This window comes from Gobius niger (genome assembly GCF_951799975.1).
Source record: "Gobius niger genome assembly, chromosome: 6".
Classification (NCBI taxonomy): domain Eukaryota; kingdom Metazoa; phylum Chordata; class Actinopteri; order Gobiiformes; family Gobiidae; genus Gobius; species Gobius niger.
The window spans coordinates 20,702,169-20,718,293 of NC_136857.1; the positions used below are offsets into that span (position 1 = coordinate 20,702,169).

At 41.6% G+C, this 16,125-nt stretch overlaps 2 protein-coding genes across 2 annotated transcripts in view; one reads left to right on the top strand and one right to left on the bottom strand.

Moving 5' to 3' along the window:
- Positions 1 to 4,716, bottom strand: part of LOC306963822 (plexin-B1-like) — a 58,734-nt gene extending 54,018 nt beyond the window's left edge. The window contains exon 1 of the mRNA XM_079557531.1: positions 4,415 to 4,716. The gene's annotated coding sequence lies outside the window, so the exon portion shown is untranslated. The remainder of the gene's footprint in view (positions 1 to 4,414) is intronic.
- A 1,214-nt stretch (positions 4,717 to 5,930) lies between these two features.
- LOC306963880 (mitogen-activated protein kinase 12) lies at positions 5,931 to 14,773 on the top strand. The gene is made up of 12 exons (XM_079557635.1): positions 5,931 to 6,114; positions 7,006 to 7,135; positions 7,774 to 7,832; positions 8,441 to 8,552; positions 11,747 to 11,776; positions 11,864 to 11,911; positions 12,662 to 12,776; positions 12,961 to 13,032; positions 13,183 to 13,262; positions 14,134 to 14,212; positions 14,298 to 14,471; positions 14,639 to 14,773. Exons 1-12 carry the CDS (start codon positions 5,981 to 5,983, stop codon positions 14,698 to 14,700), a joined length of 1,095 nt encoding a protein of 364 aa, XP_079413761.1. The 5' UTR covers positions 5,931 to 5,980; the 3' UTR covers positions 14,701 to 14,773.
- The last annotated feature ends 1,352 nt before the right edge of the window (positions 14,774 to 16,125 follow it).

Here is a 16,125-nt window from a genome sequence, read left to right on the forward strand (position 1 = left end):
CAGGCGACACAAGTGAAAGCTTGTTGCTAAAGTCAAAGCTAAATGCACTAAAAATGATTTGTCAGACAGTTGCAGCCTCTTTTCATTAGTTGTGGCGCAAGATTTTAATCACAAATTTTAATCTGTCAAAGCGTAAATATCAGTCCAATTGTGATTTTAGATAAAAGTGTGCCTTTTATCAACCGCGTCTTTTATTATGAGTTATCTGTCTGGTGTTATTAAAATTTTATATTAAAAAGAACCTGTCTTTTGAATGTCTCTTTGAAATGAACGGATCCCAAAGACACCTGGCATCAAAACGTCTATCTAAAGAATAATGTTTACAGGTAGCTATCTTTTTTTATTTATCATACCAATCAGTACCTTTTTTTTTTCTTTTCGATATCGTTTAATGGTACCCAGCCCTTGCCATTTGGTACCATTTACCTTACAGTGCATATGACAGGCTACAATACCATTTTGCCTTATGCAGATTTTTTTTTTTAGATGTTATCTTTTATCCCTGTAGTTCAGGAGAACACAAGCAATCACTGTTGTTGTTTATATCTGCAATTTTTTGTATTACCAATCTGTTACAGCGGAAACAATGCCCTGTTTCTGAACACTGTTTTCACGTGTCATAGAACACATTTGATCTGTTAATACTGCAGTTATAATCATAAAAACGTTTACAAACTATACACTATAATTTATAATGATCATTCTCTGAGTCTAGGGCTGTGATAATGCATGTTTGCAAAGCTGTCATGCCCCCAGTGTGGTGTTATGTAGTAAATGATGGCAGGCTCCAGTTTTCCTTGCTGTAATTCATTAACAGGAGTTCTCAGCAGGAGTGACTCCACACACTCCCCAGCCGGCGGAATACCTGCGGTGTGTGCAGCTATGAATACTCCTCACAGCCTACTACAGAATGTGGCACCAGAGGCAGAGCAGCGCTGCTGATCAGGGCTCTACATTCACCAACGCGCTCAAACCTCTCTGACCTGCAGTTCTCACGCTGCTGAGAAGAAGCACTCTCCGTAACCTACAGCAGGCACACATTAAACTCCTGTAAATCATAACATCATGTCCTCACTGCCTGCACACTCCGGAGTCCTGCTTTTATGACACAGAAAATACAAGACCGCTTTCCAGTGAGCAACCGCAGGAGCAAGTTGATCCCGTCAATGTGTGGCAAGGATGAAGTATAAAAGCTGTTCCTGACGGCAACCATTTAATGATATTGAAGAATGTTATAGGTAACAACTGTCCAGGACACATCTGAACTACAGTTGAAGTGAACTTTGCAACATGTGTGTTCTTCTCATTCCTGAAATAAAAATACTATATAAAGAAGTGTGAAGTGTGGCCAAGGCACTTCATCATTGAAGTGTCTAGTGCTGTGCACTAGTGTTTATAATCTTAAATGGGATCATGGAAGGAAAGAAGCTCTCAAGTACAATTTGACAATTATAATGCAGTTGAAAATGTATGAGAGTCTAATTTGATGTCCTAATGCCAAATCACGAATCCAAGCTAGAGGGGGGTAACATTCTTGTACTTTTATATGAGAGGAAAGATCAACTCGATGTTCAATCTCATGTATATCCAGCCAATTTCTACACAGCCACCTTTATGATTGAGTTCCATGGTTAAGTTAGAGCCACACCATATCACATTTCACTCAATAAATAGTATAAAATACAGGCATTCATTTTATTACAGATAATTGTTTTGAGACCTGGCTGTAACTTTCATGGGTGCAGGAAGTCTCCAGCTCATCTTCATGGAGACATTGACAAATGGCAGCCAAAAATTAGATTTAAATAAGCTAGGGCCACATCCAAATTCATTCTTTGATTAGCCACTACAAAAATAGCATTTTCTTTGTATAGCTGGTCTTTTTTTTTTTTTTTGATGTTTCCGACAAAGTGATAGACACTTCCTGTTGTTTGCATTGGAAAGAGCTAAATGAGGGCTTTAAAACAAGTTCCTCCACAACAAAAATAGCGAGAGCAACTTCTTATCGCCATGCAAAATTCCATGGCTCGCAACAGTATGCTAATGCTAACAGCAGCATGCTAATGCCAACAGCAGCATGCTAATGCTAACGGCAGCATGCTAATGCTAACGGCAACTAATCAAAGCTGGGACACAAACTATGACTGAATAACCTAAAGTAGTAAAATAAAAGCTGGAGTGGCCAAGTATTTCTGTTTTTTCCAGACGTCTGGAAAAAATCGGCCAAAAATATTGTGAATATCGGCATCGGCCAATAAAAATCCAAAATAATCAGCATCGACCTAAGAAAAACCCATATCGGTCAACCTCTAATAAACACTCAACCATCTCTAGGGTTTACAAAAACTATCTAAAAAGCAACTATATCCGTGGGGCACCACTTCGGTCTGGGTGACGCCAGAAGAGACAAGTGACCAATGTAGTCTGAGATGACAAAAGGCAGTAACTTAATATATCAGTTGTTATTACCAACTTGTGCGTAAGATCATTTCTGAAAGCGCAGGGCGCCTTGAAGCAGATGGGCTCCAGCAGCAGAGGAACACACCGGGGAACGCTTCAGCTTGGAACAAGAAACTGATACAACCCTTGAGAAATCAATTGTCAGTCGTGCCTTCAAATTCCCATTTTCACCCCATAAGAACCTCTTGTGCTTCTCTCCTCGCCCAAATATAGTTGATCAGCATAACAGTTGGCAAAGTCCAGCATTCATCAGGGATGTTCTGTTATGTGCCATTTCTAACGTGGATTCCTTACACTCTGCACTCAAATATGCCTTATAGTTTATCCCCCACAGTCCAGCGCAGACAAGTGGGGAAACGTGATATGTTACTTGTAGAGCCTAAAGCAGACAGATGGTCAGCTATTCAGAAGTGTATGGACGCTCAAAGAAAAGAGTTGTGCAGGTTCAAGGCAGGGCTACATGACCACAAGAATCTAACAAAGGCAGACCGCCCGACACTCTACAAATAAATGAAACTAAAGGACAACTTATTTTGAATGGATGAAGTTGATTAGTTACTATGGGAACATGTCAAACAAAGGAAAAGCAGATTAACTGTCTCTTCTCCTTTTAGAGCCGTTAGCAGAACATTAGGGCCCGTCTTTGTGAGCAGTGGAGGTTTGATTTATTCACAGGGAGCATCAGGTGTGAGCCTCACCTAGTCTCTAAACAGCTGAAATCACAGCACAGGGTGGAACAAAAACAAACGCTCCTCCTCAGCCAGCAGCAGTGTGACCTGCAACACCCGGACCACCTAAAGATAAAGTTAGAGGGAGTGAACAACACCACTAGGACAAATTCTACATAGGTCTGGGGACTATTTCTTACAAACCAAACAGCGTTTTGTAATTGTTTTGTAGTGCCAAAAAGAAAAGTTTAGACTTGAGACAACCTGGCAGTTCCGCTTTTGTTTGATATCTACAAGTTTGTTAAAGACTTAAACGGAAAAATGTACATCTACATAGGATACAAAATGCTGTGATATCAACAGAGTTCATATCATAATTTAGCAACATCTGGCATTCAAAGCACGAATTATGTCCATTAACCCAATTTTGCACCCATTCACTCCCATTCATCCACCGCAACACAAGTAAGGAGGAGGTTTGCTTGTCTTGCCCAAGGAAACAACAAGAGCTATGTTTTTTGAACCACCAACCATAGTGGTTAGTGGATGAAGAGCTTTACTGCCTGAACCGCCGTTACACAAAACTTACAGTGCTTAACTCATATATCATTTGCAGATGATTGAATGTATCAAAACGACAAAGATACTTTACAGAGAAGGAAAAAGGAACCTCTTCTTCTCCTCTTGTCGTCCGGTGAAAATCATTTAGCTGTCCCGAACGTACACCCAGGAAAAAGGAGCTGGGATGATGAATAACCAAAAAATGCATAAATATTCCTGAAAGCACGAGCTGAGCTGACCACATGTTGGCGGTTCAACACAATCACATTCTTGTCTCACACCATGCCTTACATGGGCAGCTGTGACTGTCCACGCTGAACAGGAGCAGGTGAACCAGGTATTTGACATTTGGCTTACAATGCTCACACACATCATCAGCTGACCAAAGAGAGGTGCCTGACCTAGGCTAAATAACCCCCCCACAACAACAAGAACTACACAAACAACAAAACACATGGAGTATGTTGACATACAGTATGTGGCCATGTAGACCATTGAAAATAACTTTTTGCATTTGTGCACAATAACAGTTCCAGGATAATGTGATAATGGCTCTTTTGAATTTAACTAAACTAAAAGAAAGAATGGAAGTGTGTACACTAATTCCTATTTTCCTACTTTACCATTCATTCAGATTACTATTGAAAGCCATGAACCGTACACTCGTTCATATCCCCAGCGTATGTTCTCCTTATTTAATCATGCATCATCTGCTCTGAACTGACCTGTTAGCTTGGCTTGTTGCACTAAGGGTCCATGCCGACTGAGTGAATGAAGCAGCAGACGTTCCCATCCGAAAACACACAGGGCTAGTTGTGAGTTCGCATCCACAACACGAGACTGTCCTCCTCAAAAATGCGCAAAAAAACACAAAAGTTGAATGATCATCGAGTCCGTGAGGTGTGTTCTCATGTGTGCAGGCGTGTCACAGTCCGTCCTTAAACTACAATAAAAATTCACCCAGTTGTTTTATCGACAAGAGCGCCCCGGGACAGCGGACTGCTCCTCTGAATGAACCCGACACAAGTGAGCGTGCGGCAAAGCAGTCTGTCAAGTCCGCGATCAGACCACCGATCAGCGCGAGCCCCGGATGTTCCTTCAGATTATGACCGGAAACATATGATATTATTATTATTTTATTTTAGTAGTGTATCTAGTTGTGTGATGATGGTTCCCTGTATCACACCTAAATCATATCTAGTCTACTTAAGTAAAAAAAAAAAAAAAGATAGGCTATACTTGTTCCACTGTGAGTACATTTTAAAATAATAAGCTTCATGTCGACATAAAATATATGTATTTGTGTCGTGTGTGTTCTCTCGAAATATAGGCATTCTTAATACAATGTGTATGGTATTGGAAATTGGCATTGGCAATATGAGAATTTTAACATTATTACAAGTTGTGTTTCTCATAATTTAGCCTATGTCACCACTGAAATAAATAAATAAATCATAAATCAAACTTTTACGCTGAAACAGTAACTCAGTTCTCACAGTACTCAAAGTAACATTTTCACCAAGTACATTACCTACTTTCACTCGAGTATTTAGGCTACTTGGGTGAGTCTATTCTGGCTACTGTATACCCACCTCTGATTATTTTAGCACAAAGTGTGTTTGTCCTTGGAACATATTGACTATGGAATGTTTCTGCCCTCTGCTGGATAATGAAGCATTCACACATAACCTAAAGGAGGATGTCCAATAATATAGCCTAATACCGACCTCGAGGTCTATTGGCTTCTATGGCTTACTTACACTATGCTGACACTTAATTAGAGGCACCGTGCGCACTGTGCGCACTGCACTCACAGACAGACAGCGCTGGTTAATGTTTGACAAGACTCTGCCTACCTCACTGTTATCAGTCTGCATTGTTCCGTTCAAACACTCAAGGAACCGAACCAACTCAACATGCAAATTAAAGCGGATCTAACTCATTTGGGCTTTTTTTGTTGTTGTTTTCCAATGCCCTTATAGTCTAAAGTTTTATTGATTATTGTTGGCTAGGTTTTATGTTTCATGTTGCACGATTGAACCGGGGAAAAAATCCCAATTATGAACCTGTTCATAACAATGGCAATATAACAATTCTGATTCTGATTATATTGTTTTCACATGTCCCTGTTTTATGTCTCGGTTGCCTTATTACCTGACAGTTCAACAGTTTGTGTGCACTTGACAGTTTATAGCACCAATAGAAGCCATGCAGGGGCGTGTTCGCCTATCCGTTGCCTTGTCCGAGGGCAACGCACAGGTTATCCGCCTAGAGACTGTCCTGACAGTGCCATGGGGTCTCAGGTGAAGGACTCTCCCGTGAGACCGGGGTATTACCGCGTAGAGGTGCAGAAGACCACATGGGGAGTCCCGGAGAGATACACGCAGCTCCACTCCATTGGCTCTGGCGCATATGGGACCGTTTGGTGAGTGGCACGAGCTTCAGGACTTTTTACGGCTCTACGTTCTGAAACGTTGACTAAACACCTAGCCTATTTGAAAAACAGGCCATCATAGCCTATAGGCTTGGTAAGACCTTTTTGTCTGTTAGTTTTTTCATGTGAATTGATGGCTGCATTTGCCTTGGCATAATGAGATAGGCCTAATGTAGGTTGTTAATAAAAGTAGCAACGTTTCCACATGTTCCTATTAGGTTACATTTACAAATTACATTTACAAACATGAATCAAATAGCCTACTGGCCGCTGGTCTTTTACATCGGTCTATTCGAATTATGCTGGGCGTGACTGGCTCACACCTTAGGGCTCTTTTGCTTATATTTTGATAGTCTAGTGTGGTGGTGATGGTGGAATAACACACTCATATCTGTCAGGTTGTTAGAGAGAGTACATAGCCAAGCGGGGATGCCAACTCTCAGAAGGGCCCCAGTGAGCATGCACAGAAAGTCTATTGTGGCCCCGGGCTCCTTAGCATGTCTCTGCAGGTATGCCAGAGATAACTGGAATCTGGGGCTGGAATTTAAACAAGCCAACCATCCGACTCATTTTGCACTGGGAAACATATGCAGGGTAGCCATTTTGGGTCAGGATTAATATTATTAATTTATTTACCATTTACCACTTACCAGACATTTGCGCTGTAAATGGATGGATAGAGAATTCTGATGGCTATTCTTTAGCTTCTTTTGTCTTTTGGGAGATTGATGAAGATTAGATGTACTGCTAATTTCACTCTGCAATCTCCTAACTGCATAGGCCTATCAATCACACATCAACCCTCTCCAGCTCTCATTTCTCCGCTGTGTTTGTAATGCATTTGAAATCTATTCCCTTAATTGATCACATTTGTTTCCACAGCTCTGCCATTGACCAGAAGAGCAATGAGAAGGTGGCCATAAAGAAGCTGTACAGGCCTTTCCAGTCGTTGATCCACGCTAAACGGGCCTACAGAGAGCTGCGGCTGCTGCGGCACATACAGCACGACAATGTAAGGCAACACACGCAGGGGTCAGTTCATCCTACGTGGATCACTTTTTCACATGTTACAGTTGTATTTTTATGCTGTAAACACACAGATGTGATTTCGATAGCAGCAGAGGAAGTGAAATGGGCGTGCACGATTTTAGACAAATAGACAAATAGTTGTTTGTAGGCTATTTGACGAGTACTGCGAGACTGTGTGAGTAGAATTAAAATTTATCTCAAGGTTCAGATAGGTGCACAATTTCAACCTGAGCATTTGAGAGAGACTGGTAAACTCAAGAAGGATCATGCTTTTCTGAACTTCTTTGTAAAGATATAAACTTTAAACAGGATTGGCAGATTTTAAACACACAATAATGCGTATTAGCAGAATATATTGGATTAACTTAATAAATGCAGTTTACTTTCAAACAGTTACTTTGGTTGGATTGTTAATAATCTGGCAGCCATAAGGGTAGGTGAATTGCGAGAGTAAGTGCAATCTTGTTTCTGTAGACACATCATATTCCAGTTTTTTCTCTAGCTGTGGAACCCTCATACTTAAGTGTTTTTACTGAAAACAGTGTAAATAATAACACTGTCTCTACTCTATATATTGTATATATGAGTATTGCATTGGATTTGAACCTATTTTCTTTACAGGTGATCTCTTTGCTGAACGTCTTCACTCCGGACTCGTCCCTGGACACATTCCAGACTTTGTAAGTACATTTTTCTGCTTTAACCGCCTGTTGTTTTCCTGCCTGCTGCACGCATGTACATGTGGGAGCTTGAGTGAGGAGTGCGGGGAGCGTGTGTGTCAGCAAGTTTCCTCTTGTCTGTTTGTGGTTTGGGACGTTTTCTCTTCTCATCATGGTGATAAAAAGTCTGCAGAACATGGATGGAGCACATGTCACCGTTCACAATATATAAATGGATAATTTCATGACAACAGTCCTAATTTTACATCACCACGGATAGGCAACATGCTCTACAGAATCCCCTTTGCATTAGTTCCATGGAGTTCATAGGAGAATATTAATACTACATACTACAATATGCAGTATACATTTTTTACTTAGCAAGGTTTTTTCCTCCCCCTACAGACAATAAAAAGAGAACGTTATGAGTAAAATATACACTGCATAACATTAGGTTATTATGTGTGAAAAGTACAAAATATTGCTTCAGTTTCACAATTCTTTCATTTTGCAGATTGACAGGGGGCTGCTGTTGACTGTAAATTCGGCTTTTGCGCCTCCTAGTGTCTGCCGGGGTCCTCTGCACATGCCTAGCTTGCTTTTGTGCTGATGTGTGTCTTGGTGCACAGTTACATGGTGATGCCGTTCGTGGCGCAGGACCTGGGTCACATCATGAAGAGGAGGAGGCTGACAGATCGCATCATCACGTATCTCTCCTATCAGCTCCTCCGAGGGCTCAAGGTCAGAGGGCATTCATATAATGCTACTTGACCTAAATCAAACCTGAAAATCTAAGCCTCGGCTTTAGTTGCAGTTTTTAATTCCTTCCACTGAGTCATTAATTATGTACTCCCTCAGTTATTATGACCCGTGTATAATGTTGGAAATTCAGGTGCTCGTCATATAATTAGAATATCATGAAAAAGTGCATTTACTTCTGTTATTCAACTTAAAATGTGAAACTGATGATATAGATATATGATATAGACTCATTATGCAAAGTGAGATATGTCAAGCCTTTCTTTGTTTTAAGTTTGATGATTATGGCTTACAGTTCATTTTTAAAATATTCTCATTTTCTGAGATTTTTAATTTGGGTTTTGATAACAAATAAAGGCTACATATCTCACTTTGCATGTAATGTGTCTATCATATACTAGTTTCATAGTTTAAAGGGACTATACCGATTTTAAAGATGTTAAAATTAAGTATTTTCCTTCCCCTTGCAAGTTCCAGCATTGTCCTAATGTGTAGTAGAATGAGCCCAGACCTGTTCACCACAGCTGCCTCTAAAATCCTGCACTGTCACTCAAAAAGTTGTTACTTCGGGTCCGGAGTGCCGTCATACATAAGCTATATATAGAGACTGCAGCATAAGACCTGAGGTGGCACAAGTAAGTTAAAAAACGACCAACTTTATCTAGTCCCTTTAAGTTGAATAACAGAAGTAAATGAGCACCTGTAAAGATGAATGAATGAATAGTCATTATACAAAATGTTTTTAATGTTTTAGAGTAGAATGGGACCTCTAGCAAAATGTCTTGTTTCTTATAGTGCAGCTTACATAGATCACATTTTTTTGTCCCTGTTTTTCCACTAAATTGTGTCAGCGCCATCCAATCCACATCCACATACAGTGTGGCCTGACCAACTGAAAAGTACTTTGAGTCTTGTATCCTTTATTTAAAAAATAAAATGTTTCAGGGACAAATAATTTTGGACACACGATTATCAGGTGCATCCCTTATCTATTGATTGATTTTCCTATTGGTAGTAGATGTAACAGTGTCAGTAGGCTACTAATCGTTTTGAGGTAGTACAGCAGGGCTACTAGCCACTCTGGCCACAGTCACGGTCATCTCAAATGATGTTCAGCTTGTACCTTCTAGAACGTGTACCTTCTAGAACAAATCCATCCATCCATTTTCTTCCGCTTTATCCGGGGCCGGGTCACGGGGGCAGCAGTCTCAGCAGAGATGCCCAGACTTCCCGATCCACACACACCTCCTCCAGCTGGAGACATAGTCCCTCCAGCATGCCCTGGGCCCTCCACGAGGCCTTGTCCCACTAGGACATGCCTGGAACACCTCCCGCGGGAGGCGGCCAGGAGGCAGATGCCCTAGCCACTTCAGCTGGCTCCTTTTGACGTGAAGGAGCAGCGACTCTACTCCGAGCTCCTCTCGGGTAACTGAGCTCCTCACCCAATCTCGGAGGGTGCGCCCAGCCACCCTGCGAAGGAAACTAATTTTGGCCGCTTGTATTCACGATCTTGTCCTTTCCGTCATTACCCAAATCTCTAGACCAAAGGTGAGGGTGGGAACGTAGATCGATCGGTAAATCGAGAGCTTTGCCCCCCGACTCAGCTCCCTCTTCACCACGACAGACCGATACAGCGACCGCATCACTGCTGATGCCGCACCGGTCCGTCTATCGATCTCACGCTCCATCCGCCCCTCACTCGTGAACAAGACCCCGAGATACTTGAACTCCTCCACTTGAGGTAAGGACTCCCCACCAACCTGTAGAGGGGAAGCCACCTTTTTCCGGTGAAGAACCATGGCCTCAGATTTGGAGGTGCTGATCCTCATCCCAGCCGCTACACACTCGGCTGCAAACCGCCCCAGTGCGTGCTGAAGGTCCCGGTTTGTTGAAGCCAACAGAACAGCATCATCTGCAAACAGCAGAGATGAGATCCTGAGGCTCCCAAACCGGACACCCTGCGGCCCCTGGCTGCGCCTAGAAATTCTGTCCATAAAGGTAATGAACAGAACCGGTGACAAAGGGCAGCCCTGGCGGAGACCAACACGTACCGGGAACAGGTCTGACTTACTGCCGGCAATGCGAACCAAGCTCCTGCTGCGGTCATGCAGGGAACGGACAGCCCTTAGCAGAGGGCCCCGGACCCCATACTCCCGGAGCACCTCCCACAGGGCACCACGAGGGACGCGGTCGAACACTTTCTCCAGATCCACAATACACATGTGGACTGGTTGGGTGAACTCCCACGAACCCTCGAGCACTCGATGAAGGGTATAGAGCTGGTCCAGTGTGCCACGACCAGGACGAAAACCGCATTGTTCCTCCTGGATCCAAGGTTCGACTATTGGCCAGATCCCTCTGTAATTGGAGCACACCCTCCGGTCCCCCTTCTTAAAGAGAGGTACCACCACCCCGGTCTGCCAATCCAAAGGGTACTGTCCCCGACCGCCACGCGATGTTGCAGAGACGTGTCAGCCAAGACAGTCCTACAACATCCAGAGACTTAAGGTACTCATGGCAAATCTCATCCACCCCCGGAGCCTTGCCACCGAGGAGCTTTCTCACCACCTCGGTGACTTCAGCCTGGGTGATGGACGAGCCCACCTCCGAGTCCCCAGCCTCTGCTTCCTTATTTTGTTCTAGAACAAAATAACATGAAAAACATTGACACTCTAGGGTAGATCTCTTATAGGCCTTTATTTATGCCACTGTCTATGCCACTGTAGCTGATAGACCTAAGATTAAAGGCGAGATTAAAGGAAACACTTTCTTAACCTCTTAACCCCCACCTGAATCGAGCACATTTTCTCCAGTTCGACTTAGACTGGAAATAGCGGCAAAACAAGACGAGAATAAGGATGAAGAAGTCACAAAAACAAAAGTGACAAAAATGTGATGAAACAAAAATTCAAAAAAGCGACGACAGTAATTATGATCATATTAGTTGTAGTAGTTGCAGTATTTGTTGTAATTGTGGTGGCAAGCTATAGTGATAACCGTATTGTTAAGTTATGTTAAAGTATTTGTGATTCTTAGATTCATGTGTTTTTGTCTACTCATATCTACTGTATCCTATATATCGCACCTTTTCTGCTCACATACCCACATGCTCTGACCATTTGCTGCCATGCTACTTTTTGTGTACATTTACCACATATCTCTGTCCGTCTCTGCAGTACATTCACTCTGCTGGCATCATTCATCGGGTCAGTATGAAATATTTTCCATCTGCTCTACTGTCATGCTGTACATTCACTGTGCACTCACTCTCATGCATAAGCATTGTGTTGTAGGATCTGAAGCCTGGAAACCTTGCAGTGAATGAGAACTGTGAACTCAAGGTAAATTAGATCAGGATGTTTCAATCTCTTGTGAAAGTGTTTACTTTTAGATTTAAGTTGCATTTTGCTCAAATAATGCCTGGTTAGGTAATCCTGTGTCCTTCCAAATAGTAAAACACTGTGCTCTGGACCCCTGGTCATTTCAGTCCCTAAAAACAATGGCTACTGGTCTCTATGAAACAAATATCACATTTACTGTATGTGTTATCTGTTGGATCCCCAAGTGCCCAGATAAAATACTAAATTGCCTTTTGACTCTTCCTTCTCTCCCCTCTGTTGCCAGCAGAGGGTGACAGACACTAAACATGTAACTATTCTCTGTGATAGGACTAAGTTAAATTAAGTACTGCATTAATCTCTGTAGAGAAATCTCTGTAGAGAAATTACTTCTCTGCATTTGACCCATCCTCAGTGTCGCATGGCGACCTGTAGGAGCAGTGAGCTGCCAGCATGGGCCGGCGCTCGGGGACCCATCTCCATGATGTGGGGCCAGGCTGGTGGTCAGAGACACCTGGCTGGAGGATTAACCTATTGCATTTTTTTTTTATAACCTACCACTAACCTATGCAGACACGGGGAGAACATGCAAACTCCACACAGAAAGGCCACCGTGCCTGTAGTATGACAGCTCTGCAGAATATGTTACCAATGCAAAGGCATTTTTCAAAAGCCTGTCAAAACCTGATTAATACATTTTAGCCTATTTGTTTTTAGATACAGATAAATGCAGTGGTTGAAATGTGTGTTCAGATCTTAGACTTTGGCCTGGCGCGGCAGACAGAGACAGAGATGACTGGGTACGTGGTGACGCGCTGGTACCGAGCACCGGAGGTCATATTCAACTGGATGCACTACAGTCAGACAGGTATGAAGAGCATGTGTTCCCCAGGTTCAGTACGTTTTACATTATGTAGCGGGTGTAGCAGTGGGGTTAGGGTACATGCGATATACGGGTATATCGTGTTCCCATTGGCACAGAAGTTGCACAGTACATGTTTCTCAAAATAGTCGATTTGAACATGAATGTAATAGTTACTTTTCACCTCCAGTGGACGTGTGGTCAGCCGCCTGTATCCTGGCTGAGATGATCACTGGAAAGGTTCTCTTCCCTGGACGCGACAGTATCCTCTCGTTGCATTGAGCTGTTCCTTGTGTTTCATTACAACAGCAGTGTTTCACATTAGTCCTACATTTTATGTCACTGTGTTGTGGGCCCTAAGGTTCATTTTTTATTTGTCTAGAGATGTTACGGCTTTAACCAGTATTTTGAGGCATTGACCAGCTGAAGAAGATCCTGAGGCTGACAGGAACTCCAGACAGCGCTCTGGTCCAGAAGATGCAGAGCAAAGACGTAAGCAGCTCACACTCTCGGCTTCTTCTTAAAGCCGCACTGTTCTCATAATATCAAACTAATAAATCCACTACCATTTAACTAGCATGTCATAAAGTGGAACACACTGATGTACACATAAAACACCGATATATGATGAAAAATAAAGCGTTCTGCATCTCCTCATAACATATCTGGGTAAAGAAATACTCTTTATAGGAAAGTGGCACATCAATGAACAAGTAAAACTTTTTTTTTTTGTGCTGTCCCTGTGATACAACTGTTATTGTCATTTTACTGAGCTAAAAAATAAAGTGAATTCAATGTTTCTAAACATAATACAATCATGCATCCTTGGTCAGGACCAGTCAGTATTGGTTACCTGAGTATTGCTATGCTTTGAAATAGTTTGATCAGTTTGAACTATGCCTTAAAAGCTTTTCTGTCTCGTATGGAAGTACACTTTATTTCTGAAACTGTGGTGCGTGTCCCACTGCTGGTACTTGGCGTTCTTCCGGTGGGACTCGGGGTCCACTTAAAGTAGAGTTAATACTTTAGTATTTCACTTGTCCATTGGTGTCATGTTTAGTCAACGGTATAAAGTTTAATCTTTTGTTGCTTTAGATTTCATTTATTCACAGTTTAATAATTTAGTCCAATTTAGGTCTATTTTAGTCCAGTTATTAACTTACATTAGTTCTTACCTTGATCTCGTCTGGATCTTTTTGATAGCTTGATGTTGGTAATTGAAGAGATATTTTTAGAAATGGCACAAGTTGGTGAACCAATGATGATCATGGTTCTCCTTCTTTTTTTAAGTGTCCTTTCAGTCTTTTACAATTAAAATATATATGAGAAGCTTAACATCAGACATGTTTGATGCATTTCTCAGGCACAGTCCTATGTACAGGGTCTCCCTCCGCAGAAGAAAAAGAACTTCCAAGAGGTCTTCCCTGACATGGACAAAAAAGGTATGGTCTTTTTAAAGGATTTACCTCATGTTCTCCAATCCAATTTTCTGCTCTAAGTACAGAATATGTGTCTGTACATGTGTAGCCGTGGACTTCCTGGAGGGAATGTTACTGTTGGACCCCGAACACCGTCTCACTGCCACCCAGGGCCTGTCTCACCCTTTCCTGTCCGAGTACCACGACCCTGAGACTGAACCGGATTCGAAGCCTTATGACGACTCCTTTGAGAGCCTGGAGCTGGCTGTGGGAGAGTGGAAGAGTAAGTCTGTTTTGATAAGCTGGGGGCAACTGGGGTGATCAGATAAATCCATGCAATAGTCCCAGTATCTGTGCCATGTCGTCCCACTTTTCTTTTATTTCCTTTTTTTATACAATATATACATAATTATGAATATTAATGCTTTATCCTGATCTCTTTTCACCCAGGTCTTATCCACATGGAGATCATGACTTTTGACCCTGATGACCCGAGAAGGACAGCTATATAGTGCCAACAAGTGTTACTGATTTGACCACATCTGTTGTATCATGTTTAGATAATCACAAATGACATCGTACTTATTGTAGAAATGTTACTGCTTTTTCAAACCTTTATCTATATGTAAAGATTTTTGCATATCAGTGCTTACAAAATGCTGGTATATCTTTCAATAAACAGAGTGGGAAGTTATTTTTATTCTGTGCTTTTTCTCAGACTATGGTCATTAATATATCCATTATTGGTAGGTAAGTAATTAGTAAGTAAGTGCTTTATTGAAATAAGAGTAGTGCTTAACTTTACAGCACAGCAATAGTATGATATCTGGATAGAAATAGCAGGGTAACAATGAATTAGACTAGAGGATGAATTACTATATGAATTACTTATTAAAATACATTTTGCAACCCTGCTCACATATGAATACCAAGAAAATACCAAATGTTTCCTGGAACTTTAGTCATATTAAGTAATGGTTTGGGTAATGGTTTATCATAATGTTGTGAAATAATCTTCCATATCATCCATGTTATTACACTTTTAGGTACCTTGCTATTTACATCCAAATACAACACTAATGCTGCTGTGCTGTAAAGTAATACGCTAAATACACACACATAAAAATATACACACTCCAGATTTAGTTTTATGCTTTGTTGTTTTACTACAGAAACCCATTTGCTTTTGTTAATGTAGTATACCAACATGAATCTTAACCCCCACCTTAACCGAGGGCATTTTCTCCAGTTCAGCTTTGCCCAAATCTAAAAGCCTCTCGTCTGGAGAGTTTATGTGGACCAGTGTCACACCTCATTTGAAAGCCTTCAAAAGAGAAAAAGATATTTGTTATCTCAATGAGGGTCATCCTGGATAAATAAAGGTCAAATGAAAAATAAAAAAAGAACTCCAATTCTTTTTGACACCGTTTATGTCACATTTTTTAAGTGTGTTTTGTGTGTGTTGTTGCCTCTTTTTTGACGTGTTTTCAAAGTCTTATTTTGTGGCATTTTTGTCACGTCGTTTATGTTGTGTTTTCGTAACTACTGTGGCTTTTGTGGCTTTTTGGTTGCGTTTTCATCGGTATTTTGACGTGTTTTTTTTTCAAGAAGCTTTTTAGATCTGGGTAATGCTGAACTGGAGAAAATGTGCTCGGTTGAGGAGGTGGGGGTCAAGAGATTAACCCAACAAGCAAACACAATGATGAATGTAATGTAATGCATTTCCATCAGAGGGCAGTGCAGTTCGTCCCTTTAAGGTCATTCTGTCTGCCACCCATCTGAATGTTTCCATACAGAATCCACCCACAGAACCACTGCAGCATATCACAGATTAGGCAAAATCTTACTATTGGACTAGTATATCTTTTTCTGGTTACGACAAACATCTTTTGAATAGTAGCAAATTCAAAGACTGTTTTGGGTAGTAGCCTATACCG